We start from the raw sequence: 27,229 nt of genomic DNA on the forward strand, positions 1-27,229 counted from the left end.
TATCCCATTGAACTGACTGAGTAGCCAATATTATGTGCATTTAATTGTTTTGGTTTTGAGAGTTAAAAATCCCATTCAGGTCACAAATGCTTTAATAGGAAATTCACATTTTCAGGGCCTTGCAGGATTCAGCACTAACATTTGACATGAATGGTAGACACCAGGGCTCAGGGGCTCAAGTTAGATTCAGAATGTTTTGCTTGCCGTGAAGGAAGGAAGTAGATGCCAGCAATAAGGTGTCCTAAATGATGCATGAGTTGTCACATGGCAGTTCTGTACCCTGGTCTCACGGTGGGACCAAAGAAGATCCCCAGGAAAACCATTATTGGCAGCAGCACCACATTCGAAGCCCTGGCCATGAATGATTCCTCCTTCTCTCCCTTCCTCATGACCTTCTGCGCCTTGTTTCTCCAGCACATGCTTTGTGTTCTGCCTCTGAACATGTGCGCATGTCTTTCTTCCTTCTGAATGCCTGTCTGCTCCACCCCACCACCCCACCCCCCATCTTACACCTGTCCACAGGACCACATCCTCTCCTTTCCTCAAGGGCAGCACTCGGATGTCACATTTGCCACCCATCCCCCCAGCAGTCCCTTCTAGCTCCAAGTAATTTATCCCTCCTCTGGTCTCCTGTAGTACATTGATTTGTTTCCTGCTCTAATTATTTATGTTATAATTGTGTATGTAGATGCCTTGCTCTCCTAGACATGTGTGAGCTCAGCGAGTGGTCACCAGTGAGTTGGTCCTTTATTCCAGCAAATAAAGGAATGCAGGAATTTTGAAAGTCACTGGATGAAACAAACATGGTTTTGGTTTTAGATTTTTCATCTGTCTTCATTTCGACTGTGTCTACTGGGTGAGGATGTGTAGAGTAGACAAGAATTTCAGATCAAGGAAAGATGAGTATATACATCCCCCCCAACCTGTTCATGTGTGTGTGTGTGTGTGTGTGTATAGATAGATGATAAATAGATAGATAGATAGATATAAAAATCTCCAGGAAATTCAAAATAAGCTGGTTTCCTTTGGGGAGAAAAACGGAGTGGTTTGGGGATAGGAAGAGAGACCTAGTCTCTTGTAGCCTTGTGGCTGTGTTACTTATTTAACTTTTTTTAAAATTGGAAGACACGTGACAAGGAAATCTAGTTATCATTTGTCCTCTTACAAAGTCTGTGTAACTCTAAAGGTCTGCGACCTGTGTGGACTGTAGAATATGCTTCTGTTGGGAAGGCTCAGTTGTGCTGACAGCAAGGCTACTCCTAATTGTTGGGAGATAATTCTATCTGGGCCTTTTGTGTGTAAGCACATCTACTGAGTAAAGGCACTGACATCATTGTTCTAAACCAGTGATGGCGAACCTATCACGTATGTCAGAGGTGACACGCGAACTCATTTTTTTGGTTGATTTTTCTTTGTTAAATGGCATTTAAATATATAAAATAAATATCAAAAATATAAATCTTTGTTTTACTATGGTTGCAAATATCAAAAAATTTCTATATGTGACACGGCACCAGAGTTAAGTTAGGGTTTTTCAAAATGCTGACATGCCGAGCTCAAAAGGTTCGCCATCACTGTTCTAAACTACCTATTGAAGGATATTTGCATAGCAAATAGCCTTGATGATAGAGCTAGTTTCTCCCTATGGAACAGAGGTTAGATTTGTTTCCTGTGTATGATGATATCTCCCTCAAAAGTAAGGTTGAACAGGCTTGCTAACAGCTCCTTTAAGAGACCAGGGTTACCTAAACTCAGAGATTCTTAGCTACGATGCAAACCCAGTGAGTATGCAGAATCCACCTGGGCTGTTCCACATTACCCCCTTTGGAACTTGGGGGCAAGGGGAGCTGAGGCAACATGGAACTCACACCAATTGCTATGAAGTGAGTAATAAAGTCTTCTGTCTTGACCCAGGAGTTTCTTGTCTTCTTTCAGCATCCATGAAATTGTGAGATTAATTTATTAGCTCACAAATATGGTAAAATGTTATACCCTCTGTATTTCTTGACACTAATGATATAGATTGAGATAGTTGGAGATACCCATCTTAATCAAAATCTAATATTTAGGATGAGCAGTTCTCCTCAGGTGAGCAGTTTCATAGAGAAATTCTATTATTTCAGTGGCTTTATTCCAGGAATGTATTAGATACACAGAAGACACAGGAAAGACCCATTAGCCATTTAGCCTGTTCCCTGCTAAGATAAGAAATTGAAATAACACTAGGAGCTAAATTATGTCCTTGGTTGCTTGGCAGATGTCACATGGTCATTGCTCTAGGTTACAGGTTTCCAGTCAAACACAGCAGAAATAAAAGAACACTTTCCCCAGAATGTTCCAAATACTTACATGACCTATCGGCTACTTTAGCCAATAGTGTTTGTATTCAACACGGGGAGAATGGAAATAATACATATTTCTTTCTAGAAGGATGCGATAGGTCTTTTAATATATGAAAGACACAGGAATGCAGGTAAGGTAGATGGCAGGGTGGGAGGAGAGCAGCTATTAAACAGGATGGTCAGAAAGGACCTCAATGAGAAGGTGGGAGTCGATTCCTTTGAGGAAGGGGAGGAGGAAAAACCATCTCCATAATCAACAAAGAGCTTTGTAGGCGGAGGGTTTAGCCAGGGCAAAGGCCGAGGTGGCAGGTGGGAGGGTGGCAGGTGAGTTCTAGGAAGAGGAGGGAGACCAATGTGCCTGGGGCGGAGAAAAAGGGCGTGTAAAGGGGTTTTCTGAGACGTAAGGGATGATGATGGGGCTGGGAGACCCTACCACTGTAAGGAATTTGGCGTTATTGGATGTGAGGTTTAATAATAATAATATGAATTTGGGGTTTCACCACCTGAAAGTGAGTTACAATTAAAATGATACTTGAAAGCGACAAGAAAATTGGATTCTGGACCTTAAGCGATGGAAAAAGAGGAAAAGGTGAAGTATTACCGGCTCTAAGTACAATAGCCCAGGAGGCCTCGCCCCTCCCGTTGTGGTCCCGCCCCCTCGGAGTGACAGGCCTCGCCTCCCGCATGTGGTCCCGCCCCCTCGGAGTGACAGCCCAGCGAGGCCTCGCCTGTCTTACCGTAGTCCCGCCCCCACTCAGAGTGACAGGCCAGAAGACACGCCTCTCCCCTTCCCGGCTCCGCTACCACTCCACGTGACAGGCCAAGTAGGCCAACCCGGTCCTCTCCTGGAGCGACACGCACTAGGCCCCGCCTCCCACCATGGTCCCGCCCCCCGCCGGCGCGTAATCGCGTCTAGGCCCCGCCCCGCAGGCCCCGCCCCGCCCCGCCTCCCGGTCTCCCCGGCACTCGGCCCGCCCCCAAAGACGTGGAGCGCCGCCGCGGCCGGTGAGTGGGGGAGGGAACCTCGGACCCCCTCGCCCTCGGCGGGCCAGCGCCCCAATCCAAACCCGGGACGCCTCCTGAGACTCCTCCCGACCGCCGCCCTTCCTCCCAGGGACCTCCCCGAGCTGGCGGTCCCGGGAATGGGGCAGTGGGCTGGGGGTGCCCAGGTGGGGAGAGGGAGGCGTGAAGGTATTGGGGGGGGAGTGGCTGTCGCAGATAGGGGGAGGGGATAGGAGTCTGGGCGTGGAGGGTTGAGGAATGGAGTGGAAGAGAGGCGGTGAGGCCGAAATCTGGGGTGGCGAGCTGAGGATGGGGGTTCCTCGGGGAGGGAGGCTCAGAACGTTGGGGAAGGTGGTCGTGAGTCGGGTGGAGGAGTCAGCGAATCATGGGAAGGACCAGCTCGCAGAGGCCCATGATGTACGTTTCCCCTGGCAATCTGGGGTGCAGGGAGTCTCAGGAAGGGTGTGGCGGGGCGGGCTGGCGGGCTGATCGGGTTTCCAGGCGTCTGACTGGGACACATCGTACGGTTTGAATAGTAGGTGCAAGTGAGGGGCAGTGCCGCGGACACACGAGAAATATGGACGGAACGGGGTCCTCCTCCGGCGGCTCTCATTCTCCCGGTGCCTGCGCAGAGCAGCACTCGTGGGCGCTGCCTTCTGTAAAACCCTGTTTGAGCAGATGAGACAATGCATGAAGGTCCGGGATTTTAAAAGTGTAGTTGAGGTTTATTCAGTCTCATCAGCAGTTGTATCACATTGGCTTAAGTCCTGCGGAGTTGTAATTCTAAAAAATCTGATCCTACCGCTGAAAGAATCTTAGAATTGCCATGAAGAATGACATTTAAAAGATCTAAAATGTAAAGGTATAGAAAAGGCCTGGTAAATTGGAGAGTGTGTGCCCTTAAAAAAACAGTGAAATTTGTTTTTCATTATAAAAAACTTGGAAGATAGAGGAAAAGTATAAGGACGAAAATGAAAAGCCCATTAAAATATTGGTGCAATTCTTCTCAATTTTTTTTTTTTGGTATTTTTTTGTGTATTTAAATGTACCTATTACTGAATTGGGATTATATTATCTGTTACTTGATAATTATTTTGTTTTTTCCTCACCATTTTCCCGGATCATTCAAAATGCTCTTTACGAATTCTTTTAAATGGTTGTGTAACACTTAGTTGGCCGTATGAATTCATTCTTTTATCACATACCAGAGTTTCAACTGTGGGCCAGCTCATGTACTTTGAGGTGAGATTCAGGGTTGCCCCAGATTTTTAGACATTATCCAGCCCAAATGACCAAAATCTCGGTAGTAATGACAGTAGACAGAAAGTGTGAGTGAGAGGAGGACATAGTCTTGTCTCGCCTCACTGGTCACACTCCCTGCAAGACTCAGTTGGGTGACTAAGCCTTCTGACTGTGCGTCGTGCAGTCAGGCCTGGGCCCCTGTGGCCAGGCTGTCTTCAGAGTGCCCTGTCTCATCTCCAACTTCCTGCTGGTCGAGGTTCCCACATACGTTCCTCGGGGAGTGGGCCTCACCAGCCTCCCTGCACCGTGGGTGTCACTGAGAAACCTAGTGAGGGTGGGTGTGTGCAGTGCTGAATGGCCACTCCCCTATCTGCCCATCTCCTGCATAACTGAGAGGCGGCTGCCCTACATCCCAAGGAGGGAGTGTCCCACCATGGCTCTCAAACTTAACCGCCTGCCGGAGGTTTCAGAGGATGCCGCTGGGTTGTCTCTGGGGGAGTCCCGTCCCCCTTCTAGACCTGGCCACTAAGACGACAGCGTTCCTCCCCAGGAAGCCCTCTCGTCCTCCAGCTCCATCAGCGTGGCCCTTCATTTTTCTCTCACGGACGTGTTCCCTTCTGCTTCATGATCGAGTGGTTTTGTCATTTTATTTCACGCTTCTCCTTGGGTCTGGAACAAGTTGATTCCTAAAGACAGCCTTGTGCATTCTCTTATTGGCCTTTGAATTTATGATAATTCCACTTATTCCCCCCCCCCCCTTTACCCAGACTCAGGAAGAGAGTAAAGCGCCCACTGTTATTTTTTTGTTCATTGATAAAATATGCAGCTACGCGCCCTGCCTCCCCCCACCCCCCATACACACACATGGTTGAACTCGCAGTGGGTTTCTTTTCATGTGTTTCAATCCCCATAGTCAGGATTCACCTCTGTAGTTAAGTGATTCCAGTGGCTAATGTAAAAGACACATAAATCAGTAATCCAGTTCCTTTGTAGAGCTCTCTCCGGCCCTGTGTGCCGTTGTACACATGATAAAGAAGAACAGAATTTGGGGTGGCTATCTGCTGAGCCTGTGCCCCAAGGCCTGTGTGGAACCTGTCACTCCATGCTGTAGTCATTCCTGGCTGCTGTCCTGGCTGACAGTCTGGATAAAAGGGGGGTGTTGGCTATGGTAGTGGAAAGCATTCTCCCTCCAGTGCTCAAGACGTCTGCATATGTTGAATATGCTTGTTTAGATCAGCCCTAACTGAAACCATGAGGCCTTTTCCTGTACCCACCCTTAGTGCCCTGTGCCCCTATCTGGTATGTTGGTCCCATGTACTCCTCCCATGTTCACCATAATGCTGGTGAACAAGCTCCCGTTAAGACCCTCTGGTAAAAGCAGATTGCAGAACTCAGCTTAGACCAATGCTGCCATGAGGCTTCTAATTTCCATCATCTAGCACGTGATACTCACATCACTGGGGAGAAGTGGGATTAGAGCCGGCCTGGATGCCACTGGCCAGCGAACTGCAGAGTACAAGTCTGCCTTGCCTGTATCCCGTGCATGCCCAATACAGAGAGGGGCAGGGATCTCCCAAGGAGAGGGCATCCCCAGGGGTGTTACTGTACAGTGACAATTTTCCTGAGCAGAAGGCACAGGAAGTAGTGCTCAGGGTTGCAGGGACAGGAAAAAGAGAGCACAGGTGGTGTAAGAGGATTCCTGCCTCTTAGGTAACCCAGACAGTCAGTACACTGTGGCCCAATGAATGGCACATATTATCTCTGTCATCAATGTGTGAAAAGGCCTGATTGTTTGTAACTGGGTTCTCTTTATCTTTCAATCTCTGCAAATCTGAGAAAGGAAAAGTATTTCCTTGTTACTTTTGCATTTTTTTTATTAGTAAATTTGAATATCCTTTTAAATGTGTGTCAGCCACTTACATTCTTTTGTGACTTGTGATTTCAGTGTTTTTGAGATATTTTGGTGAATTTGTTAGAACTCTTCGTATATCATGTATTGTGATACTTTTGTCTGTAATGTACTGAAAATCTTACTAAGGTTGTGCCTCTGTAGTAAACATAGGGGTACATATAGTCTTTCAAATTATATTCTTTTGAATTAGTACATCTAGGATATGTTGTTTTTATATTATGTACTAGAGTACCGGCACATGAATTTGCGCACGGGGGTCCTGCCGGCCTGCCCCCTGTGGGGAGGCTGATGGGGGTGGGGCTGGCTGAGGGGAGGGGACGTGGGCGGTTGGCCTGGCCCTGCCCCCTGGTCGAACTCCTGGTCAAGGGGACAATTTTCATAATAGTCTTTTATTATATAGGATATATATATGTATATACACATTGTAGGAGAAAAAACTATGTCATGCCTAACTTCTCAATTTATTTGCCAAATGTTGCATTTCCAGTTTAATATATATCCTCATAAGTATATCTAGCACTTATGGATCATTTCTCTTTCTCTCTCTCCTTCTGGGCTGGAGTTTGAACATGAGACACAATTAAAATGCTCTAATGGAAAAAGAATGTTCCTTGAGGAATAAAAGGGAGATTATATCTCAAATGAGAATAAATCAATGAGCAAATATTTACTATGAGTTTGTAAATAGCGCTCATATATACGTTTAAAACTGAAGCCTGCTTTTCATGTCTCAGAAAGATTGTTTTATGACCCGGCAATTATGAGGTAGGCCTTTTATTACCTGCCAGTGCATACTTGGTAGAAAACTTTGACCTTTGATGCCATCTACATATGCCCTGCTGAGCAATTTATTGTTCCCTTCGCCTAACCAGTCTTCTCATCATTGCTCTTTGTTCATGCACAGTTATTCTTTCCATGCCTCCAGTTAGGAACCCTGGAGCCATCCATTTATCTTTCCAAGTTGTAGGTTGTCTAGTTCTCTTCCTTCTTTCCCAGAAAGTTTGTCCCCCTCCTCAGGAGGCCCCTCCACCCTGGGTTATTGCTGAGGTATTTAGCTCAGGTGTCAGGATGATTGGATGCACACATGCTTCTGCTATTAGACTGGGAGCTCCTCAAAAGCAAGATGGAGACCTTATTTATTTTGTACTTTCCAGACTATCACAGCTTGATTCACAGTATGCACGTGATTAATGTTGATTGTGTTTGATATTTTCATTTAAAAGATGATGATGCTTATCTCATAGTCTACTGGTAGATTAACATGGTCCCCCAACATTTTTTAAATGAAAGATTCCAAAAGTTCAGGGGAGTTGAAAGAATACCAGGAAGATCACCCATATTCTTCTTCCCCAAGTTTACCTATTGGGAGTCATATCACTCTGACACCTAGTTAGTCCTCTGCTCAGAAACCGACAGTGACTCCTACTGGCCATTGGGTCAGATGTAAATGATAGCATTAAGTATTCTTAAGTGGTTGCAGTCATTTTGTTCTACACTGTCCTGAGTCTCACTTTATTGATTTATACGCGTTATTCCCCTGTGTAGCACAGCTTCTCCCTTTGCTTGATCCAAAACTTTGACACATGAAGTGTTCTGAGTTCCATAGCTCTAACTGCCAGCTGTATAAATCCTGGCTATATCATTAGCTGCTTGGAGGTGAGTATTAGGTCCTATTTTGATCTGGTTTCCTTCATAGAGCCCAGTGTGCTGACTTTTGATTTGGTTGGTATCTTTAATAGTATTCCTGATATATTTGTAGTATAATTTGAAAATAACATTGATTTATAATACCTGTGTTGCCCCAAACAAAACTTATGCTCTGTTAGAGAAAAAAAAACAAAGCTTATAAAGTCCAAGCTAGACAACCTGGATCTCTTTGATCAGCTTGCTGCAAGATTTCCTCCAAAGAGAGGGTAGATGTTCGTTGTATGGTGTTGGTCACTCCTTTTGTGATTGTTCTAGAAAACTGATTTATACTTATCCTTTGGAGTCATTAAAACTTACACCACGTTCAAAGGTAGAATAAGTAAGTCTAAAGTCTGAAGATCGCCCCCTGAGAATCACTGGGTCAGAGAGATTCATATGAGAAATATTCTACAGAGGCCGATAGGCCTTAGTGACTAATAGCACTTGTGGGTCTCCAGTTGACTCTTATTTTTCAAGCTTGGTAACAGAAGTAAAGGTAACAGAGAAAGCTGATGCTGGGAGATCAACTCTATACCACAACATGAAATTGGACTGTGTCAGTTCCCTTCTCATAACAAATGAGTGACTCCCAGCGTACATTGGACAAAGCCCAGTTCCTTTGTAATCATGGGCCCTTGTTAGTTACCAGCTCATTCCCATCCTCCCTCCACCCTTCACATAGATAATGCACCTTTTCTGAGCGTGTTGGCTAGTTTTTATTATTTTATTTTCTGTTAAAAATATTTATTGAATGAATGAACTTTTAAAAAATTATTTTTATTGATTTTTTTAGAGAGGAAGGGAGAGGGATAGAGAGAAACATTGATCAGCTGCCTCTTGCAGCACCCAGCCCACAACCTGGGCATGTGTCCTGACTGGGAATTGAACCGGTGATCTCTTGGTGCATAGGTTAGTGCTCAACCACTGAGCCACACCGGTGGACTATTTTTCATTATTAGTTTGTAGGGTAATACAGCTTTCTCTACTTAGAATGCCTTCCGTTGTCTGTATGGCAAACACCTATTCATTCTTCTAAATCCTGTTCTGCTGTCACGTCCTTTGTAAATAGTTTCTAACTCCTCTTGTGTGAGAGTACATTTTATACTGTTACTTTTCTGTTACCTGAATGTCTTCCCTATTGTATTCTGAGTTGCTTACGGAAATGGATGGTGTTACCTCATCTTGGTAGAGGGGCCGGCTCACACGTGTGCTTGAACCATTGGTTAAGCCGGTCATATAACCTGTCAGGATCAGGAGACATTTTGCTTTATCTTCTAAGTCAGAATTAGGTGTAACTAAGAGAAAATGCAAATACAATTTATATGTTTCTCTTTCCCATTATATCCCATGTGTGCCTTTTATTTTATTTTAATTTTCAGCAAGTTTATCAAAGATGAAAGTGACCTTATCAGCTCTGGATACTTTCGAGAGTTCCTTCACGCCCCTGGTAGTCATAGAGCTTGCTCAGGATGTCAAAGATGAAACCAAGGAATGGCTGAAAAACAGAATTACCATGAGGAAGAAAGATGGAGGTGCGTAAAAGAAATATTACTCAGACTTACTCATGCTCAGTGACTAAACATTTTTTTCAAGTGTGTTTTGTAGTTTTTAATAGATATATTTCTAAAATTAATGTCTGTTTCTTTGGTCTTTATTATCTCAGAGAGGAAGGGAGAGAGAGAGAGAGAGAGAAAAACTCAATGATGAGAGAGAATCATTGATCAGCTGCCTCCTGCACGCCCCACACTGGGGACCCGAGCCTGCAACCCGGGCATGCGCCCTGACCAGGAATCGAACTGTGACCTCCTGGTTAATGGGTCGATGCTCAACCACTGAGCCACGTTGACTGGGCTTAACGTCTACTCGTAACATTTGGAAACCTACTGAAGAGAACTATCATTAAACTTATTCAAATGTAGACATTTATGGGAAAAATCATTGAAAATTATTGATTTACCTATTGGGAATCAGTCACACAATCTGTTATAGTTCAATGTAATTGTGGAACATTTGAGGCATTTTTACTGGGATATTTTATTTCAAATTAATTTTCTTAAATTTTGACCTGTTATTTTTATATTAGAAACTATATCCTTATCCTTTATAGTTAGTGCAAATTTATGCATAGAACTAATAAATATTGAATTCTTGTCTCATATTTATTTCTAGTTTGAGTAACTGCAAGCCACTTATTATTGCATTTTCCAGCTTTGACTGTTATTTCAAAAAGCTATAAAGAACCTGCCATCTCCAACTTACTTATATTTCTTATTTATTTGGAAAATGGATTTAAATTGTTAATATAATTTATTTTCTTTCTACTAAACTAGAGACATAATATTTATTTAGAAAGTTTTCATCTTTGAAACTGTTATGTCTGTCTCTTTCTAAGATTGTTCCTACCTTTTGTTTTCAAAGGTGCCCAGCTGTTGTTCAGACCGTTGTTAAATAAATATGAGAAAGAAACAGTGGAAAACCAGAACTTATATCTTGTTGGTGCCTCCAATATTAGATTGTTACTGGGGGCAGAAGCAGTGGGATTGGTAAAGGAGTGCAATGATAACACCATGAGAGCCTTCACCTACGGAACCCGACACAACTTCAAAGGATTTGATGGTGAGTCCCGGGACGGTTTCCATCAGAATTAATTTATCAAAGAGAAGTTTTTGATGAATAGATCAGGGGTCAGCAAACTTTTTTAGCAAAGGGCATATAGAAATATTTGAGACTGTGCAGGTCATACAAATCACAATTGTTCAACACTGCCATTGTAAAGCAAAAGCAATATGAGGAGCTTTATATTTTGTTAAATTTACCACTTTCCTATTTTGCTTACTCCTTATGTTAGTTATTTATTGTTTGTATCAATATTTCCACAACCCCAGGTTATTTGAATACTATTAACTTTATTTTGGCTATTACTGAGAAAATAACTGGAAATTTTTGTTTTATTTTAGATAACAATGATGATTTTCTCACAATGGCAGAACGCCAATTCATTATCAAACATGAACTTGAAAATCTTAGAGCCAGAGATGAAAAAATGATCCCTGGTTACCCCCAGGCAAAGCTATATCCAGGAAAATCTTTATGTAAGTGATTATCTCAACCAGCTTCATGAATACATGTTCTAATGCAATTACTTTTTCTTCACAGACATAAATAACACATTACAGGAGTTTTATTTCTTTCCCTCTTACTGGGAAACGTACACAACTTTACAATAACTTATTTTTTCATGAACGTATCTTTTGCCTTTACAGATTCATTATGTTGCATGTATTATTATTTTTATTATATTTTTAATTGAATTTATTGGGGTGACTGGTTAATACATTATATTGCACATTTTTGATCAACATATTTGTTCTACATGGTTTGTACTTCTTATTATCAAGGTCTCACAGCATTCAGTTAGCGTAAAGCTGAGTGTGAATACCTGGACATATTACTGTTAAAATGAGCAAAGTTTCCTTTATGCCCAAGCACTGTCCTATAATGAAACGCTGTGGAGGAATGAAAACGGAGACCTGGTCTTTTCCTGGAGCTCTCTCTCCACCTCCTCTCATCTCCCTGGTATGAGCACAAGCACACATAGAAAGGTTAGGAAGAATCACAAGGTGACAAGACCTGAATGAAAGCTGACATTAGGTAATTCCATTTGAATGAGATGCTGGTTCGCAGAATGCAAGTGTTTACTACAATGCATAATTCCAAGTTTGCCTCAAACCCAGATAGTGGCAAAGCCCCAGAGCATTTTTGCTGCCTCAAATACACTTTATTTATTTATTTTTTAAAATATATTTTATTGAATTATTTTACAGAGAGAAAGGGAGAGGAATCGAGAGTTAGAAACATAGATCAGTTGCCTCCTGCACACCCTCTACCGGGGATGTGCCTGCAACCAAGGTACATGCCCTTGACCGGAATCGAACCTGGGACCCTTCAGTCCGCAGGCTGACGCTCTATCCACTGAGCCAAACCGGTCAGGGTTCAAATACACTTTAAACATGTGAGCTTCTGTGTCCCCTAGTCTGGCTAGAAAGTTTAATATACTTTCTAGACTTTAATGCTGTTTTATTATTACTAAAGTATTATTAAAGCATAAATACATTTAACACTACCTTTCAGTCTTCACCCAGGAGGATAGATGCCCAAGAAGCAGTCCGTATTTAAATTTTCTCAGTTGTCACCAAATATACAGGGTGTCCTCCCAAGATGTATACATACACATTGAATAATTATAAAGGCACTGCCTTTATTCAATGTGTATGTATGCATTTTTGGGATACCCTATATTTTGGGGGGACACCCTATATTTTAGAGCTGGTTTGTCAAAGCATGATCCAATCATAGATCACTCGTTGTGTTTGGTTGGTATATCTCTTAAGTCTCTCTCTCTTTCTCATTATGTGAACTTGAGAAGAATATGTCTTGGTTCTTTATTGCCTGACTTGCATGTGAACTGGATTTTGTCGTCTTCCTGTCTGAGTAATGCTGTTAACATGCGTTATGCTGCCTTTCCTTGCTCTCCTTGTTGACCTGAGTGGCTTTTAGGAGCTGTCAGGAAATTTGAATGTTGATCCTCATCATTCTTGATTGTCTACATTTCCAGGTGTCTGCATATGTCTTGATATTGATTATTTTGTGGCCGTTTTTGTTAGACCTGTGTTCTTTTAATAGAGAGATGAGAGATTAGCATGATTTCAGAAAAATTTTCTTCATCCGTCAAGAGTTCTTTGGTTGTATTTGCTCTGTTCTCATCTTTAGGTAAAAACTTTCTTGCAGGAAAGATGAGGCTTTTGTAAACAAGGGCCTTCCCTTCCCCTTCCTCCCTGCCCCCCTCCCTCACTTCCTCTATTTTTTTTTTTTAATATATATTTTTATTGATTTTTTTACAGAGAGGAAGGGAGAGGGATAGAGAGTTAGACACATCGATGAGAGAGAAACATCAATCAGCTGCCTCCTGCACACCCCCCACAAGGGATGTGCCCGCAACCAAGGTACATGCCCTTGACCGGAATCGAACCTGGGACCCTTCAGTCCTCAGGCCGATGCTCCATCCACTGAGCCAAACCAGTCAGGGCTCTTTTTTTATAGTAAATATAAAAACAATAAAATCATTTAAATCATGGTCATTTGAAAAACTTTTATACCACCTGAGATAAGAATCATATTAAGTTGCCAAGTCTGTATTTTAAAGTTCTGTATTATTCTCTATCTTTATGTCTTTGACAATATAATCTCTAATATGCCATCATGAATTTTGCACCATTTTAACTTTATAATCATAATTTCTGTTGAAGAAGAAATGCATAATTACAAACTGTGAACTATTTTCAGAGTCCAAGTAATAAAATTTAGAGTAATTTAAAGCCCTAGATTTTCAATAAGTTTAATCCAGAGAGATAAGTGGAAAAGCTTATTTTCACCATTGAGTTTTGAGGGAGCCGCTCCCCCTTGGGGTAGCCTCCTCTCTGAAGCAGAGGGGAGGACTTGTACCCTGTTCGGTGTGACCCCCACGATGCTTTGAGAGCTGGCCAAGGCTTCCATGAGAAACATGCTCATTTGCCTTAGGCTTAATTTGATTTTGATTTTTAAATGCAGTGATGATAATTTTGCTTGCCATAATGTTGTGTTGTGATAGAAAGCTTTCATTAAGTAGATGGCACCATGTGTCACTGTAGACATGATTTGGAGGCAGGAGGTAGTATTGTGAGCTGCACACTCAGAGCTCTCCCTCACCCATCACACAGCCAGCACTGCGGGACCTGGGAGTGCGCTGTGTGTCTTAGTTGTCAGTGTTTGTCTTGCTGGGCATATCATCTCGTTTGCTGTGTGAGCTAAGATCTTCGTATTCCCAGACTCTGCCTTCTCCCGTTGATCCCTCATCGTTAACAGTCATGCAAATAACCGAGTGACAGATTTTCTTTAGAAAGTGGAGTTAAAGGAGCCAAAAATGTCTTATGTGTTAATGGTATCTTCAGGGATGTTATTTAGGTTAAAGCTCTGTCTTAAAATGTCTGTCTGATGATTGATGGCATATGGCATGTCTCATATTAGGCCTTTTATTATGTTGTTATTCTTTTAGAGCATTATGGTAATTTCCTCTGAATATCTTCTATATGCAGATGGGTAGATTAGAGTGTCAGGTATAATCTGTCTTTAAAATTATTAATTGTCCTTATAAGAATATTAGAGTAGATTTCAAGTATCACGTAGCAGGCATGTACGTAAGAAGATTAAGCTATTGATATATTTATATATGTACTAGAGGCCCAGCGCACGAAATTGCGTGCGGTAGCCTGCTGCTACTCACTGCCCCGCCTGCTCCCCTCCTTGCTGCCATCAGAGCCTGTGGGCCGCGGGGAGGGACCAAGAGGTGCCGTCGTTTGGTTGTCCTAGTCGTCACGGAAAGGGCTTTTTATATATCTTATGATTTTGCTGGGTATAGCGTGTATATCAGTATTTACAGGTTGTCCCCCAAAAATGTATTCACAATTAACAGCTGATAGCTCAATTTATGTTTTTTTTCTTTTCAGATTTAACCCATTGGAATTAATAATTATTCAAAGTATGTGTACATTTTTGGGGACACCCTGTATATATAAACACACACATACATGTGTATACATGCACTGTGTTTTGCTATATACATATTTGCAGTGAAAATAATACAGGAATATAAGAATGTATTTTGAAAACACAAGTATCCTCAAGAAGCAGTTTTTCCTTACTAAAACAAAAGTGGGCTCTCACACCAGAATGCTAGAGTCAGGTGGGGCCTGGGAGGGGGTGCAGGGGCACAGCAGCAGCTGCAAAAACTGCAGGGGTGCAGAGGGCCCCATCTTCACCTGCAAAGGCTGCTGCGGGCCTTCTCTCCCTGTCGGGACTCTGTGTGCTCATCACCCCTTTGCTGAGGCTGATTCGAGGCAGCACGACCTGCCCCTCCCTGTTGCCCAGAGACACAGTAAGGAGTGTGAGAGATTTTTGTTTTTATTTTTTAACTAAGCACATCACATTAGCCAAAGGCAAAAGCAGTACTGTTAGTATTGTTATTGCATTCTTTAATTTAGAGCAGTGGTTCTCAACCTTCTGGCCCTTTAAATACAGTTCCTCATGTTGTGACCCAACCATAAAATTATTTTCGTTGCTACTTCATAACTGTCATGTTGCTACTGTTATGAATCGTCATGTAAATATCTGATATGCTGGATGGTCTTAGGCGACCCCTGTGAAAGGGTCGCTGGACCGCCAAAGGGGTCGCGACCCACAGGTTGAGAACCGCTGATTTAGAGGGTTCAGTTGTCAGCCAGGTTACTTATACTCCCTCTTCCATTAGATTTTGGGTTGTTTAGCTAATTGTTAAATGGCTGTAACAGGACTAACCCTAGTGCTTGACAACGGATCCTCCAGCCCTCCTGAAGGAAGGAATCCTGGTTTAAGTTGTTCCTTTCTATAAATAGGCCCGAAGAGCATCATATTCTCCTTTGAAGGTAAGGCACCTGTTAATTACGTTCTTAGCTGACATCAGAAGGTTGAAGGATTTTTTTTAAAAAACCCTCTATTTTTAGAAGCTGAAACCTGAACCATGTTTTTGGCGTTGATGGTGAAGAGAAGCCCAATAATTTAGGAGCTGTGGCTTTATAGTCTCTTCACAGTCCTATTTTTAGAAGCATCAAGCTGGTTTTTATGCCTGGCTGGAAAGTCTTCTACAGTAGAACGGAGTCATTTAAAAAAACCCACAACTTAGAAATAATAAAATAATAATTTAGATGCTGTAGATCAGTTCAAAGTTAAAAAAATTGATGTAATAACTGAAAAAGATAATAACAGGAAGAATGAATATGCTATAGTTGTGCGTCCCCAAGAACAAGAGAAGAATCAGAACCGTTGTGGGTGATCGACTTGCACCAATATTAGCTAAGAAAAAAATCCACAGAAACACTTTAGAATAAAAATACTTAAAGGTGGGTTGGATAGCACCAAAGGCTCATTGAACTTAAAGCTTATACCTTTTCCAATCACTAAGGAGGACTTCATTACAACCCTACCTTTTAAAAACTGTTCTTCTCTATAGCTTACATGAGAAATAATTGTAAGAAGAACCATATACTGTATTAAGACCTTTTTAGACCCAGACTTTTTAGTATCAGATATCTCATTTTAATTTTCATCCTTCCTTTTATTTCTAAGAAATCGTGCTTTGTTTTTCACGCCGCAGACATTTATTTTTGTTCCTAACTGAGAGACTTGTTGGCTGATGTTCTCCTCACCTATCTTTGGGGACTAGGTAGGTAGGAGATAAGAGTTCAGCTCATAAACCTTAAAGAGCTCTAAGCTTATCAATGGATGAAAACAGCAAAGCATTCTTTTTTTTTTTTTAATCTTTATTGTTGAAAGTATTACATATGTCCTCTTTTTCCTCCCATTGACCCCTTATATAGTCTGTTCCCACCCCCTGCCCCAGGCCTCCACCACCCTATTATTTTCTGTGTCCATGGGTTATACATATATGCATACAAGTTCTTTGGTTGATCTCCTCCCACCCATCCCTGCTTTCCCTCTGAGATTCTACAATCTGCTCCATGCTTCTATGTCTCTGGATCTATTTTGTTCAACATTTTATTTTGATCATTAAAATGGATTCCACATATGAGTGAAATCATGTGGTACTCGTCTTTCTCTGACTTATTTTGCTTGATGCTGATTCCATCCACTGAGCGGCCATAATCTTTAGCAGGAGGCAATACTAGGAGCTTGTGTGCTCATCTCCCCAAGTGTGACACAGGCATGGCATTCGAGTTCTCCATGTGTCCTGAATACACTTTCTCTTAAAGACCAACCAGCCAGTCACTCTAAGTTGCTATGGACAGGAGAGTGCCCCGTTTTCATTTATTGTTACTAGGAGATACGGTCTTTGGCTAAATTAGTTTGTCTCTTTTAGGTATGTGCATGAGTATTAAAATCATACTCGCCAAAATGACTGCTGACAGTAGAAAGTATTTGACTTGATTTTGGTATTCACTGTTTGTGAATGTAAGTCTTTGTTATCAGATTAGAAAAGTTGGAAAGGATTGAAAATAATCAGTATCAAGAATGAAAGGAACTAAACCATTCTCTTACTATCACGGTAATGGGAGGATAGATTGGTAACATTTTCTAGGGGCAGTTTTATAATATGTGTCCAAATCTAAATACATATACCCCTGGACCTAACAATTCTACTTTTAAGTATATCCAATAATGAAATAGTAGACAGGTGGAAAAAGGTATATGTACAAGAGTTTTAACGTTATTTATAACTAGAGGCCCGGTGTATGAAATTCATGCACTTGGTGGAGGGGGATTCCTCAGCCCGGCCTGCGCCCTCTTGCAGTCCGGGAGCCCTTGGGCGATGTCTGACAGCCATGGAGGCAGGAGAGGCTCCGGCTACCTCCCCTGTGCTCGCCAGCCATGAGCCCAGCTTCTGGCTGAGTGGTGCTCCCCTTGGGGGAGTGCACTGACCACCAGGTGGCAGCTCCTGCATTGAGCGTCTGCCCCCTGGTGGTAGTTCGCGTCATAGAGACTGGTAGTTCCTCCATTCAGTCGATTTGCATATTAGCCTTTTATTATATAGGATAGCAAAAAAAGGGAACATATTTTTCAGTAGAGAATTAAATTATAGCATTTCATATAAGGGAATATTATGCAGCTGTTCAAAAGGACACTTCATGTTCTATTTATGTTGGCACTGGCAGATTCATATATATACTAGAGGCTGGATACACGAAATTCATGCACTTGGGGGGCGGTCCCTCAGCCTGGCCTGCACCCTCTTACAGTCCGGGGACCCCTTGCTCCTTACCGCCCACCTGCAGTGGAGGCGGGAGAGGCTCCCGCCACCGCGGCTGTGCTCTTCAGCCGGCTTCTGGCTGAGTGGCGCTCCCCTGTGGGAGGCACTGACCACCAAGGGGCAGCTCCTGCATTGAGCATCTGCCCCCTGGTGGTCAGTGTGTGTCATAGCGGCTGGTCGTTCTACTGTTCAGTCAATTTGCATATTAGGGTTTTATTATATAGGATTGCTATATGAGAAAAGATTACAGAATAATGTATATAGAATAATCTCATTTATATATGTCTATATATAAATGTACATATACATATATGTACATATGTATATGTGTGTGTATATATATACATATATATATTTTGAAATCTGGTTATACATTAAATTGCTATTTACAATGGTTATTTTGGGGGGGAAGGAGAGAATAACTGGGCCTCTCAAATTCTGATTTGTACATTTCTGTATGGTTTAAAATTTTACATCGACTTGTATTGCTTCCATAGTCAAAGGAAATAGTAAAGATAGTGCCATTCCGAAGAACGAAAGGAGAATGCACCTTTGGAGGAGGCGGGTGCACTTGCTCTCTGTGGAGCACTCCTCACTGACTCTAGTGGCTTCGTAGCAGCACATGGAGAGTATCATGAGTGATCGCAGATTCATTTTATGTTGTTTGGCACATTTCCCTCTGCAGTGAGAAGACTGCTCACGTCTGGCATCGTGATTCAGGTGTTCCCACTGCATGACAATGAGGCCCTGAAGAAGCTGGAGGACTCCTGGTACACTGGGTTCAGTTTAAAGTATCAGCCCATAGGTACGTGTCAACGCCGTCCCCGGAGAGAGAGGAAGACCCGCCAGTGAAAAGCCGGGCTCCAGCAGTGGTGTCATCCCCCTGGGGCTCACCAGCAGGGCTCACCAGCTGCATGCTGGACAACAGGGGGCAGGGCAGTAGGAGGGGTTAATGACCTGTTTATTTATTTCTGATATGATTTTAGATGGACTGAATTACAGGCTTTCTCTCAATTTCACCAACAACACAGGCAGTTCAGTGTCCTTCATGAGTGCATGTCACAGTTGGAGTGGAACAGGTTCTATGAGAATTTAGTTTGTGAATATTTTGTATTTGAAAATTTCTGTTTCTTTAGAGCAGTGGTTCTCAACCTGTGGGTCGCGACCCCTTTGGGGATCGAACGACCCTTTCACAGGAATCGCCTAAGACTGTCGGAAAACACATATTGAATATATAATTACATATTGTTTTTGTGATTAATCACTATGCTTTAATTATGTTCAATTTGTAACAATGAAAATGCATCCTGCATATCAGATATTTACATAACGATTCATAACAGTAGCAAAATTACAGTTATGAAGTAGCAAGGAAAATAATTTTATGATTGGAGGTCACCACCACATGAGGAACTGTATTAAAGGGTCGAGGCATTAGGAAGGTTGAGAACCACTGCTTTAGAGCTAATCATTTGGAGTTACAGTGAGGCCTTGACTTACGAGTTTAATTAGTTCCAAGACCGAGCTCGTTAAGGAGATCGTTAACTTAAATTACTCTGTCAACTCAATGCAAAAAATCAGCGGAGAGACAGCTGGTATCTCAAAAAACTCGTTAGTCGGAACATTCGTAAGTCAAGGCCCCACTGTAGTCAAGTTGTGCTCATTCTTAGGTGCCGACTTGTGGGCCTACTATCTTTTGAGGTAGGTTTATAAGTATCATGGTGTACATTACGGTTGTCTATCCATTTTCTGTGAATATAGTGATAAAAATAACCGTGAATTTATTTGGTGTGTGTTGAACATACTTTGTATAAATAAACTTATATCAACACGGATGTCTGAATTTTGGGGTTCAGATATTTTTTTAAGTATAAGAATTATATTTAAGCTGGTAGGTTTCACCATAAGTATTACTATCAGTTTTTCCTTAAAGGATATTTCTCTTTTGATTTTATTTAAGGGATTCACTCTAAAATGATTTCCTTTTTGATTTCCATTCTGAAAACAACTATTACAATATTATAACTGAATAAAAATTGTTTTAAGATTACATTTTGAAATTGTATTCTGAATGAATTTTTTTGTAGCCTTTAAAAGGAATAGTTTTATTTTTGATAGTTCCAGGTGACACAGTAGTCATTTTATGTTACACTATAACATTTTTAAAATTTTTACATTTAGGAGGTGATAAATTTAAATATTGCTTCTAGGACTTGGTAGTGAAGTATTTATTAGGTACTTTTTAGAAAGTACGGGGAGAAAAGGAGTTGACGGTGAAGGCTGAGCATGGCTGTGGTGGTGGTTCTGAGGCCTCTGGGGGTGCTGGGACTGGTGACTGTAGCTGGGGCACAGGCAGATAATGAACTTCCCCTTGAGATCAAAAGAGGACGGTCATCTGATTTGGAGCCCAGGACCATGAACACCTTTTTTTTTTTTACATTGCTTAGATATTCTTCAACCTGATTCAGATTTGAGGCAACCTCACATACCCACTGTTTATAAATTTTGGCATTTAGGTGGTGATCAATGCTACCTGGGTTAGCGAGAAAAAAATAAGGATAGGAGAAAATAGCTAATCACAGTTTATTCTAACCTGCAACCATATACTGATCTGGAACATTACCTTAAGAAAATTACATTTTATGTGTAATTAAGCAAGAAATAACTTCAACTGCTGCACCTCCCCCACGCCTGGCATCCCACCCTGGTCCCGGGGCAGGGTGCTTGTACAGTCCACACACTCACCCGTGTGGATGCGGCCGACAAAGGGCGCAGTGTTGGTGGCCTCTCTTGGATTAGATAGCTTGTGTCAAGTTCACGGGATATTAACAGTGATATTGCTTGGACCTTCTTCTTCCTGGTGCTTATATGAAGGTGTAGATAACGTTCTGGAAGTCAGGGTGTAGAATGTCGTTTTGCATTTTTGATTAATTTTTCTTTGATGTATTGAAAGACTTGCCATGACACATTGATGAAAATGTATATCTTCAGGTAGGGGGAACAGGATACAATGGATGGGGAGTCATCTTTGGAAAGAACATCTGTAACTACAATTTTAAAGTAGGAGAGAAGTGGAGCGCATAAATTAAAAGTGGAGTGCGAGTTAAAATGTGTTATTGGCCATGACTGAGTTTAAAGGAGGACCTTGGAGATTTGGGACAAACCTCTCCGTGATTTTTTTCCTTTGGGAATAAGGCATCCATCAGATGAGGAAATACAGAGGCAATAGACGCAGGGTGCCTGGCAGAGCCTGGGCCCTAAGCTGGGGGAAGCGTCAGGCATACAATACAGATAAATGGGGTCTTTGTACTGCGTGGAGGATGGGTTTAGCATCACACACTGATTGGGAAATTATGGTATTAAGTGATCCCCACTTAGCTAAAGAAATGAATCAGCTTAATTGAAATGATAAGAAAAGAAAATCTTTGGTAGTCTGTAATTAAGGTCTTTTTTTTCCCTTCCTTTTATTACAGATGGTATCCGTGGCTACTTTGGGGAAACGATCGCTCTTTACTTTGGATTTTTGGAGTATTTTACTTTTGCCTTAATCCCCATGGCGGTCATTGGGCTGCCTTACTACTTGTTCGTGTGGGAAGACTATGACAAATATGTGATCTTCGCCTCCTTCAACCTGATCTGGTCCACAGTGATCCTGGAAGTGTGGAAGCGTAGCTGTGCCAGCATGACCTACAGGTGGGGGACCCTGGTCATGAAGAGGCAGTTTGAGGAGCCCCGGCCAGGATTTCACGGGGTCCTGGGCATCAACTCCATCACGGGCAGGGAGGAGCCGCTCTACCCCAGCTACAAGCGGCAGCTGCGCATTTACCTGGTCTCTCTGCCGTTCGTGTGCCTCTGCCTCTACTTCTCTCTGTACATCATGATGATTTACTTCGACCTGGAGGCCTGGGCCTTGGATGTCCACGAGAACAGCGGGTCCGAGTGGACCAGTGTCCTGTTGTACGTGCCCAGCATCATCTATGCCATCGTGATCGAGATCCTGAACCGCCTCTATCGATATGCTGCCGAGTTTTTAACTTCGTGGGGTAAGGCTTGATGCTTCATTTCTATCTCATGCGTCAGTAAGCAATGTCGCTTCCACCATAGGGTTCAGGTAACTGCTACCTCGCAAAGCAGGTGGCTGCTGCTCTGGGCTCCTTGTAGAGTCGTGAGGAGAAGTCCTGGGCTCTGGAGCTCCGGTGGCTTCCAGATCACGGTCACCACAGCTCTCGTTCATTGAGTGCTAGTTCCTCCATTCCAGGTACCTGCAAAGCACTTGACACATGCCTCATTCTCACCTCCTCAGGACACGTGAAAGACACGTTTCACCGTTTTATGGATAAAGATACTGAGACTTCACAGGGTTCAGGCAGCAGATGGAAGAGCCAGGCTGATCCCCACCTCTCTGTTCTAAACCTGTGCTCCTAGTACTGTGCTGCTGGGCTTTATGCTAAGGGGAAAGTAGATGGGATTATCTTCCTGAAACTCTGGATGAATGAACTTTGTCTAAGTATCTGAAAACCAGTTGTCTAGTTGTGCCGGGCACTGAGGGCTGCCATTGAACTCAGGGAGGTGCTCATGTGTGTCTGCGGTGAAAGAGGAACCTGCTTACGGTTTAAAAACAGCCTTGATAGGCCATTCAGTCTTTCATTTACTTACTTATTCAAACACACAAACATGTTATTATTCCTTAGGAAGAATCGAGGCCTTAACCACAAAGATATTTTAAATTATTTTTGATAGTCATTGCACAGCAACTGCTACCATTTGGTGAGTGCTCTTTGCCGATCCTGGGCTAAGGTTGTGTCTTCTGCCTAATCCTGACAGTGACCCTGGGAGGAGGGTGGTGTCAGCTCTGTTTTGTAGACGAGGAGGCTGAGTGCCGCAGGTTGCGTGACTTGCCCACGTCGAACAGTGGCTGAGTGGCTGGGCTGGGTTTCCAATCCAGTCAGCCTAACACTGCCTCTCTGTGCACGGTGGCTCTTCTCAGCAGTCCTCCTTTTGTTCTTCTGTCCTGCGGCTCCGGGACCTGCACTGTGTCTCCTCTTCTGCTGAGGATGGAAATCTGAGTTTCCCTTTAAGCTAAGCCTTTCAAACCACACACTGGAAAACACTTTCTTTATTGCCCTTCTCTTTAGGCAGGAGCGAGGAACCTTTTGTCTGCCAAGGGCCACTTGGATATTTATAACATCATTTGAGGGCCATACAAAATTATCAACTTTAACATTAGCCTGGCCCTAGCTGGTTTGGCTCAATGGGTAGAGTGTCAGCCTGCGGACTGAAGGGTCCCAGGTTCGATTCTGGTCAAGGGCACATCCCAGACCTGTGAGCTCGATCCCCAGTAGGGGGCATGCAGGAGGCAGCTGATCAATGATTCTCTCTCATCATCGATATTTCCATCTCTCTCTCCCTCTCCCTTCCTCTCTGAAATAAAAAAATAATATATTAAAAAAAATTAGCCGGCTGCATTTGCTCAGACATTTAATTAGCTCACCTCTAATTTCTTGGCAGGGCCAGACCAATGATTTCGAGGGCTGTCTACGGCCCGTGGGCTGGATGCTCCCCACCCCTGCTTAGAGGTTGCTATCAGTTTCACCATCACCACTTACTAGCATTCAGGGTCCTTCTTGGGGTGGCTGTCTATGGGATCATTTGCCAACACATCCCACATTTCTTTGTAGCAGTAAGACTTAAAAAATAATTTCAGATTGCAGTGATACTGCGGTACCCCCCAAAATGTGTCTTAACCTTGGTTTTTTCCTTGTCGGATGCTCCTGGTGGTGAGCAGTAGGCATGATTGACAGCCTAGCGCAGTGATGGCGAACCTATGACACACGTGTCAGAGGTGACGCGCGAACTCATTTTTTTGGTTGATTTTTCTTTGTGAAATGGCATTTAAATATATACAATAAATATCAAAAATATAAATCGTTATTTTACTATGGTTGCAAATATCAAAAAATTTCTATATGTGACACGGCACCAGAGTTAAGTTAGGGTTTTTCAAAATGCTGACACGCCGAGCTCAAAAGGTTCGCCATCACTGGCCTAGCGCATTTACTGACTGAGGCTCTGTAGTTGACATCCTGCCTACAGTGCAAGTCTCACTCACCTCACCACAGTGCTCCCTGCTGCTATCTTGTCTGAGAGAAATGACCTCTCCTTTTGATGTTTTAGAGAATCACAGATTGGAGTCTGCCTACCAGAATCATCTAATTTTGAAAGTTTTAGTGGTAAGTAGAGTTTTTATGTACAAATTCATTTTAATTATGAAATTAATGAATACCATTTAATATTTAGGAATATAAACATGAAGACTTGCTTCTAATTTTAAGCTATCAGATAGTTAATATATTTTGAGCAAATAGACAAGGATTGACTAATAAGTGTGTTTATATCTACATTCAATCCTATCGAATAAAACCCTAATATGCAAATTGACCAAACAGCAGAACGACTGGTCGCTATGATGCACACTGACCACCAGGGGGCAAATGCTCAATGCAGGAGCTGCCCCCTGGCGGTCAGACAGAAGCGGGACTCACAGCTGGTGAGCACAGTGGCAGTGGTGGGAGCCTCACCTGGCTCTGCAGCAGCGCTAAGGACTCCTCCTGGGGAGCCGGCCTAAGCCAGCAGGTGGACATCCCCCAAGGGGTCCCAGACTGTGAGAGGGAGCAGGCTGGGCCGAGGGACCACCCCCCAGTGCACAAATGTCATGCACCATGCCGCTAGTAGTCTTGTATATGTGCATGTGGTTTAAGACTTCAAATGTAGAAATTTGTTTATAGCTAATTTCTATTTATGTAAAAAAGCTAATTATTTACTTTATAGTCATGTTTCTCTTCTCTTCAGTGACTTCTTTGAATGCTTCACTATTCAACAATCCCTGCAGTTACACACAGTTCATTTAGTGATAGAACCTTAAGTTATTTTTTTATGAATTTTGGTGAAGAATGCTTAGAGTTGAGGAGGTTCCCAGCATGTTCTGATGGGCAGAAGGAGAGAGATGGAGAGAGGCACTGTGTAACTTGCTTGCAGGTTGTGTAAAAGCTCACACATTCTGCCTCTTTCCACCATCATTATAAATAACAAAGATGTGCCGGCTTGAAAGCCCCTCACTTATCAGGAGGCGGCGTCAGCCATCTGTGCCATAACTGAGAATCAAGACAGGTGCATGGAGTCCTCTGAACTTGCAACTGTAACCTATTTAGCACAGTTCATGTACTTGACTCCGCGAGGGAGAGATCGAGGCCCCACTGAGAAAAAGTCTTTGTTTAGCTGTAGAAATCATTTTGAGAAGCCTATTTATCTGGTTTTTCAGTCCTTAAAAGAGCAGAAACTACCATTGGGAAGATGTTTAGGTTTCTGGAAGTAGGTAAATTTATAGAGGCAAGAGCAGGCTTGGAAATAGAAAACCTGTCATAATAGGTGCTAATAATTCAACAGTTTAGCAATTTGGACATTTGTGCATATCAAAAAGGCTCTGAAGGCCTCATTCTAGCCCCATGAAGTAATTGATATTCAAAATATTGATGCGAATCAGCAAGGAACTTACCTTCTCTGTTCTCTGTGTAAGATTCAGGGGAACATGTAATGCATTAAAAAAGTCATTCAAATTGATTTTAATATGGAGCCTTTGCCCTTAGAGGTAAAAAGCTCCATTTGGCTTGAAGAATTCAGTTATTTGTGGGACTTTATTATTCTCTGACATTTCAGATACGTTGTCAGGTGACTGCCTTGTGAAAGACTCACATGTTAGGATCTGCTTGTGTTCGCTAGGCCTCTCCCTTCCTTTTCAATCTTACGGGGAGAGCATTTCCCACTCTCCCAGGCTTTCGCTTTCCACCTCTGCTCTGACTTAGTCCCCACCCCTCCCTGGCTGCATTGATCTTACTGCTCACTCTCTGCAATGACTCCCTATTCGCTCACTAATGAGGTGCCCACAGCAGTACTCTCAGAAAGGGATGCTGCTAAGCGGGCAGTAGCCAGCATGAGGCTGGAGGCAGAGAGGAAACCCGTCAGTGCAGGGTGTGGTTGCAGATTCTTGAGCAGGGGAACTGCTTGAAGAAATGGCACTTGTTATGGTGGGATCCCCAGCCCAGAACTGTGTCTGAGCAGGGCAGGGCGTCTCAGGCCTGTGGTGACAAAGATGCCTCCCACACTCGGCTGGTTGTTGCTGGCCCCACTCATCTACCTGGGCGTCGCCCGGTGACGGTGAGGAGTCTCAGGTCCGTGGGCACAGGAGGCTTCCCGGGCTGGGCTACTTGTGGTGGTGGGAGTTGGGGGTCCTTCTTGCTGGTGCTGCCCGGCCATCCTGGCAAATCCCCTTGGGGAAGGCAATGGCGGGCCCTGCAGGAAGGAGGGGAGGAGAGGATGGCCCCTGGCAGCTCATTGTGAGCGGGGTCCCGACCACTTCCTCTGGGTTCACCGGCTATTTTCAAGCTTCTAAGTGGGTGAGTGGGGAATGAACCCACCTGAGCCACTTGGGTTACCATATTGGAGGTGGGGCATGGTGGGCCTTGGTTCCCTCTTGTAAGGACAGGGTAGAAACAGGAGCGTCAGCTGCCCTGGTGCTGTAACTCACCCAGTCCTGGGTCCCCAGCCGGTTCATGGCCTTGAGTCTCCTCTGGGTGCCTCCTGCATCACTGCAGGGTTTATAGATGTGCCCACTGAGGAGGAGGAGGGAGAACAGGGCTGGAAGCCTCTTGTTGCGTTTTTAAATGCAGTACTTATGGTTGTAAATGTAAAGTACTATGAAGCAACACTAAATATTGTTACCATTTTTTTTGCCAGTTCAACTTTCTGAATTGCTTTGCCTCACTCTTCTACATCGCCTTCGTCCTGAAGGACATGAAGCTCTTACGTCAGGTGAGTGTGAGTAACAGGGAGGTATCCGTTCCTCAGGCTTTAGAGGCGGTTTCTTGTGGTCAGGTAATGCAGTCAGCTTCCCATTACTATTTGCACAAATAAAGCCTTTTCAATTCTGTCTATTTCTAAGCCCAATTCTAATTAAAAACAGAAAATCCATCAGCACTGTGTAGTGTGCTCAACTGAAAAGAAATGAATGGAAGCTAACCAGCTTGTAAAATTAATGATATAGGGCAGTAAAATAAAACATGTAGTTCCTATATATTTGTATTTGTATAGAATTGTAAGAACAATTCTAACAACAAAACGTTTTTTTAACTTTTGTGTGTGTCTCAGGGTGGGGGT

General features: G+C 43.0%; 1 protein-coding gene across 4 annotated transcripts in view; it reads left to right on the plus strand.

Moving 5' to 3' along the window:
- The first annotated feature begins 3,284 nt into the window (after window positions 1-3,284).
- ANO10 (anoctamin 10) overlaps window positions 3,285-27,229 on the plus strand; it is a 90,793-nt gene continuing 66,848 nt past the window's right edge. For 3 of the 4 annotated variants that reach the window (XM_059664375.1, XM_059664377.1, XM_059664376.1), the window contains exons 1-7: window positions 9,564-9,716; window positions 10,603-10,800; window positions 11,142-11,276; window positions 18,705-18,824; window positions 21,493-22,062; window positions 24,194-24,249; window positions 26,810-26,884. In XM_059664375.1, coding sequence (XP_059520358.1) covers window positions 9,578-9,716; window positions 10,603-10,800; window positions 11,142-11,276; window positions 18,705-18,824; window positions 21,493-22,062; window positions 24,194-24,249; window positions 26,810-26,884 — 1,293 coding nt within the window. In that variant the 5' untranslated portion in view covers window positions 9,564-9,577. Of the gene's footprint in view, window positions 3,348-9,563; window positions 9,717-10,602; window positions 10,801-11,141; window positions 11,277-18,704; window positions 18,825-21,492; window positions 22,063-24,193; window positions 24,250-26,809; window positions 26,885-27,229 lie in introns of those variants that run through there. The other variant, XM_059664374.1, reaches the window with a different exon arrangement.

The sequence above is a fragment of the Myotis daubentonii genome, chromosome 14 (assembly GCF_963259705.1).
Source record: "Myotis daubentonii chromosome 14, mMyoDau2.1, whole genome shotgun sequence".
NCBI classification, from domain to species: domain Eukaryota; kingdom Metazoa; phylum Chordata; class Mammalia; order Chiroptera; family Vespertilionidae; genus Myotis; species Myotis daubentonii.